Here is a 6000-nt window from a genome sequence, read left to right as displayed (position 1 = left end):
AAATATCAGCACCTCTACCAGCTTCTGTGTTAGATTTAGTGAAATATGGGAGGAGGGAGTAGTTTAATTGGCCAGCCTAAAAAGTAATAAGTTATCATCGCAATTTACTAAATTGGATTTGTAAATTCAAAGATTAAACTCACAGCATCAGATTGTTGCTATGGTAACAAAACAATCTAACTATGAATATTGTTCTTTGAAGTTTTACAAAGTAAACTTGCCAGCTCCTTAAAATTTTGTATTTAAATGTTAAACAATTTAAAATAATTTAATTTATGTATGCCTAAACAATTGAATCAAATTTAACAGCATTGATCATCTCAATAAACCAGTGTTACATTTATGTATCTGTGGTCTGTTTTAAAATATTAGCGTTTATGGGGCCCCTGAAGCTCTTGGGGGCCTGATGGAGCTGCTGACTTAATTTGAATTAAACAGAAGTGCAAATTTGTTGTTTTTAGACTAGTTGTGGGTTTAAATAGCATTTCACTGGAGATCTTTTCCCGTAACATATAATTACACAGTAATACTTTTACATTTCCTGTCAACTTAACATCTTTTAATACAAAACACGGCGGACCGCCAGTGGACCGACTCGACGCCCGACCACCGGGTTTAGCAAGTTTTCTGGGGGAAACCCTGGAAGGAATAATCTCAGGTTCAGGTTATGCTACTGAAAATTATTTAAAGTTTGTTTTTGTTTTTTTTAGGAGATGGTGGTAAATATAGAGGGTGCTGTAGCTATTAACGGTCCTACCAGGGACACATAGAGCATTAAATCGACATACCAATAACAAAGAGCGAACCTGTGACCTTTTTAATAAAATAGTTCTGGAAATAACTGCTTCGCCTTTGCCAAAAAGTACATTTGTGAGATGATTCTGATGTTGGCTCTGGTCAGCATCAGTTTTTGATACGGGCCACATGGGCAGCTGCCCAGGGCCACAATTAAACAAGGGGGCACACAAATGTAATATATCATAACTATGTCCAAAAGAAATATTCTGTTGCTTTAATGCACCTTTTTGGTTTTATGGCTATTGTCTTTGTTTATGCATTTCTTTCTGCCACACTTTTTCTTTCCACTAAACATTCAGCTTCTTTGGCAATGACTTTAAGTGCTTTACCGTCCTTGCGGAGGGCGCAAATGGCATAATTGTAAAAATGAACAAAAAATACATTCTTACTATATCAGTTTCACCTGAATTTAGTTATTTAAACTTTTCATTTATTGAGATGCAATCAATGCAACACTTCTGTTTCTATAAATTTTCGGTTGTTTGTACTTATTTACTTTTTAAAGCATGTTATTTTAAGAAAAATTACAGTTAAAAAGTGTAAAAACACATGAAGAAGCAAAAGTTGCACAGATTTGGCAATAAAAGAGAAGTACAATGACAAAACCCCCCAGAAATTTCCAAAACGAAGGAAAAGGATTTAAGGAAGTATGAAAAGAGAACATGGGAGGAATAAGTGAAAGAGAGTAAATACAGGAGGAAGAAAGGAAGATGTTAATGGAAAGAAGAAGTTAATGACAGGAAGGAAGTGGCAAAAAAAACGACAAGAGATCAGTGAGGAATACGGGAAGAACGACAGAGTCACAAAGAATGATGATGATGAGGAAGAAATCTTCTTTTTTTTCTACAAAAAATCTGAAAGATTCACCTATTTTTTAATTTAAAAAAGTCATAAAAGCATGAAAGGACAAAAAAATGTCAAAGGCAGCTAAAATAAAGAAGCAATATAAAGTCAAGCTAAAGATTTATCTTCCCTCCAAACAAACCGAGTTGAATTTATTTTAAGAAAAACAAATGCTGCTGTATTAAAACTTTCTCTGCTTCTGCACTTCCCATAGACGTGTGACGCCACAAAGTGATGCACGCTCATGTGGAAACGAATGAAACTCGGTACGTTAGAAGAGCTGAAAGACAGTAGGATCCACTCGGCTCTAATTAAATTCAACTCCAGCTTTTTAATCATTTAAAGGAAAGCTTCACACATCCATTTCTCACACTCTTTCCTGCAGCCAGACACATCTTTATATTGCCCTCATCCATCCGAGGAGTTAAAGAAAATGAAGCTAAAGTGCCTTTCTGTTTCTGCTCTCACTCTCTGCTTGCACTGAAGCCATTTAAAGCTGATGAGGCTGCTCTTAGCTGCTGAGTTCAGTCTGTTATCGAAGACTCCCGAGGCTGAATAAATTAAGAGCCGTCTTCGTTTGGTTTGGGGGAGATTTAAATAGCGATGGTGTGCAAGACCGTTGGTTTTATGTGGAATAATTGGACTAATTTAAAACTCCATAGGTTCTTATTGTTTTGCGTCCTTTCAATGAATTTCTGCAAAACGGGTGATGCTGCTCCATAAATAATGCTAATTGTAAATGATGTACCTTAATGTGCTCCTGGAGCTGGACCTCATGCTGGCGGGACAGCTGCTCGTGCTGCCGCTGGAACTCGGCGATCAGGATCTGCCTCTGGATCTGCTGCTTCTGCTTCAGGGCCAGCAGCTCCTGCTGCAGCTGCTGCTCGCGCACCGAGGCCGCCACCACACCGCCACCGCCACCACCGCTGCCGCCACCAGATCCTCCCAGGGAGCTGGGTGAGAGCTGGCCCGTCGGGGAGAGCGACGACACCTGCTGGTGCTGCTGCTGGTGGTGGTGGTGGTCCACACGCAGGTCCATGGGGATGGCAGCAGGGGGCAGACGCAGGGGCAGCGCAGAGTTAATGTCCACTGAAGAGGAGAGAAGAATAGGAACCATCAGACAGGTGGAGAGATGGAGGGATAAAACAGATGGATGGATGGATAATGAAAGGTTGTTGCGATGACGTAAAGCCTTTCCCATTTCCTGCCTACTTCGTGTTGCCAGGTAGCTCCTACTTCAGCGATTTCTTACTTCTTATCAAAACTGGGTGTGTGAGTGAAATTTAACTTATCTCTTCACAAACTGCGTCTAATCACAGGTAATTCCTGGTATAAGAAGGAAAATTACTGTTACCTTAAGGGCACGGCTGGTTTGAATCAGCCTTTTTTCCTCTTAATAAACAAAATCAGAATCAAAATTTAAAGTCCTGCACTAAAACCTGTATTACTGAGTATTTTATTGATACATCTCACACACAAAAAAAGATGAGCTCCTGCAGGAGTGTTTTATACCAGCGAGGCCGAGTTTCCTAAATAGGATGCACTCATAACTCTGTGTCAACAACAGAAGCACATTCTGACGCCAAAGCAAGACAAGCGGAGCAGGATGAATAACCAAAACACGGCACAAGGTTAAAAGACATGCAAGCAGACATGTTCCTCTTCTTCTGCACGCCGCCGTGTGTTTTCATACTTAGTGCAACTTCAAGGTTATGAAGCTGAGGGCGGATTAAATCAAAGCACTTCACGAGTGCTATTTAATTAGTCTACCTCTTAGAAAAATGCCCGGAAGAGAATTTTTTTTTTTTAAACTTTGAGATTTTCTTTAATTAACACACACACAAAATAAAAGTCTCCCATACTTTTCACGCTCCTTCACTTTTATGGGAGGAATATATAATAAAAAAAAATGACTTGGCTATTTTAAGCAGCACATTAGATAGACCGCTTGTAAAACAAGAAAGCAATAAACGGATAACGGAGCTGTAAATCAGACCGTCGGATTAAAGCTCTTGGATTTAGTTGCCATTTCTGAGAAAAAAGTTGTTCTTTAATGAGCGTCACAAATGTTGGTGAAGTAACACCAGTTCCAAGAGAGCTATCTTTAAACTTGGTAAAATCCTGATAAGATCTGTTGGGAAGAAAAAGTGCTGTGCTGCTCTTCCACACAGCACTCGCCGACCCATCCGACAAAGCCTGCATTGACCCTTCCTCTCCACCTCCTTTCACCCCTCTGCCCCAAAACCCCTGGCTCGGGGCACAGGAAGCCCACCAATCCGCCGGCTTCCTACCAATAAGTCTGGACAAACAGGAGCCGATTGGTCCGATTATTTGCCTACAATGTTTGCGGAGAGCCAGGGACACTTCACGTTAATGAATCGGCAAACAAAACATCAGCGGTGAGCTGAACTGACGAACACTTTGAGTTGCTTTCTGCTTCTGCTGCGGGATGTTCCGTGTTTGATGCATTTACCCCCCCAGTCCTCCTCCTGAACATCACCAAACTGTAATTGCACATCCAAGCAGCTTTGCTACTGTTAAGGCCATATGGTGCCTGAATGCTGAAATGCTTGATTCTCACTGTGTGCAGCAGGTGAAATGCCACCCCGCCCCCCCTTGCGGTTATTGCAGGAGAACAGCACAACAACATGCAACAGGGTCCTAAAGGACTGCAGTCATGTGGGGGAAGATTACAACACGTCTCATAGGCTGCTGCTGCTGCTGGGACTAATTGAAAGGGAGCCTACGATCTGACACGTGATGAGAAGATGAGAGAAAGGAGAGCTTTATAAGAAAAGAGGAGTTGTGTGAAACTATGAATCGGTAGATTTTTCTTTTTTAAACCCTCTGACTCATTCAGTCTGCGGTAGCTTTTACCTGAATCTGCATGAGTCACTCTGTAGCTTAAGGTTGGGAACCAGTGGCCGATCTCATGACTTTTAGGGTCAAAGGACATCACTTAAAAAATAAAAATAAAGATCTGAAACTGTCAATTTTAGCTGACTTCTATAAAAGAAACTTTAAAATCAAAAAAACAGCTTTGAAGAGATGAGTCAAGTGGAATGTTTTGGTCGATTTTTGAGCATGTTATTTCTTTCTTCTGGATGCGAGCACAAATTAATTCTTTAAAATCGGAGTAGAAGCGACGTCACACTGTGTGCGAGACATATCTGTCACTGTCAAGAAGGGATTTACTACCATAAAGAAAATGTAATTACTTGGAGTTCAAATTTTAAACTGTCTTTAGTGTCGGAAAATATTTACGATAGCTATGCTAGCTTTACTAAAAACAGTCTTTGTATGTATTTCCAACAGAATGTAGCTTGAAGGTTTGCAAAAGGTTCCCAACATTTCCAAATCCAGCATGTTTCACAACAGAGAAGTTGATCGTCTAAAAGGATTGAAACAGAGACACTTTATTAGTTGCTGAAGTCCTGCTCTCTTGCCTTCTCGCAGCCTAAATGAACCACAGACACGTCTTAACAGTTTGCCTTTATATAGCTTCTTAAACTAGTAACACATTAGTGCTTCCCTTACCTTCCACACTGCAGAGCGGCGTTCTCAATGCAACTTGGTAGAGTTTAAGTGTGATTTACTCAAGATTAGGAAAAAGATCAGTTTTTATTTTATTTTATTTTATTACTTTTAGGGTCAAAAGATGCCAATTTCGGTAAAACTTTGACCTGTTACCACTTAATTTAAAATAATAATGTCTTGCTCTCTCTTGCCTTCTCACAGCCTGAATTAACATAAAACATGTCTCGACATATTTAGTTTAAAACACAGCTAACAATGACTTTTCTTCACTTCTTTGCACCATGGTAGGACATTTTCAAATATCTGAGTTTCCTTTTCAACAGCCCAGTTGCTGGTTAGAGCTGATCAAGCTTAAAGTTGTCTGATTTCAGTAGGCAGCAATTTTCCCGTTGCCTCTCCATTAAAGTCTAATATAGCGCCACCTGATTCTGCATGAGTCACTCTGCAGATTAAGGTTGCAAATCAATGCCTCATCTGAAGCCCTTTAGGGACAAACAGGTAGAAAAGCAAAGCAATCGGAAACATTGGTTCTGGGGACGACGGAAAAGCTGAAACGAGGAAGGATGGGTTAGACCTGCACTTGTCAGAGCTGCGCCGCAGCCTTCTTGGTTAATGTGAATCCATAACTCACTTTATCCCCTCCCCCTCCAAAAAAACCCCCTCCACCGACACAAAATGTTCATGGGGTGGAGGGGGAGGTGTCTCTGAAACGTTGCACTACTCGATGGCGACGCATGCGGATCCGTAAACACACCTCGCTCGGCGTCTCCGCCACCCTGGCGGCGCTAATTGCTCACCGGATGAAAAGCGGGAGCTACAGAA

The 6000-nt window shown here is 41.0% G+C and overlaps 1 protein-coding gene across 6 annotated transcripts in view; it reads right to left on the bottom strand.

The window, feature by feature from the left end:
* LOC103151923 (histone deacetylase 4-like) overlaps window positions 1–6000 on the bottom strand; it is a 63399-nt gene that overhangs the window by 31229 nt on the left and 26170 nt on the right. For 5 of the 6 annotated variants that reach the window (XM_016660755.1, XM_007572206.2, XM_016660756.1 and 2 more), the window contains one exon: window positions 2390–2730. In XM_016660755.1, coding sequence (XP_016516241.1) covers window positions 2390–2730 — 341 coding nt within the window. Of the gene's footprint in view, window positions 1–2389; window positions 2731–5975; window positions 5998–6000 lie in introns of those variants that run through there. The other variant, XM_016660759.1, reaches the window with a different exon arrangement.

The sequence above is a fragment of the Poecilia formosa genome, unplaced genomic scaffold (assembly GCF_000485575.1).
Source record: "Poecilia formosa unplaced genomic scaffold, Poecilia_formosa-5.1.2 Scaffold297, whole genome shotgun sequence".
In the NCBI taxonomy this organism is placed as follows: Eukaryota; Metazoa; Chordata; class Actinopteri; order Cyprinodontiformes; family Poeciliidae; genus Poecilia; species Poecilia formosa.
The sequence above is the reverse complement of the archived record's forward strand: the minus strand, read 5'-3'. Positions and strand labels throughout refer to the sequence as shown.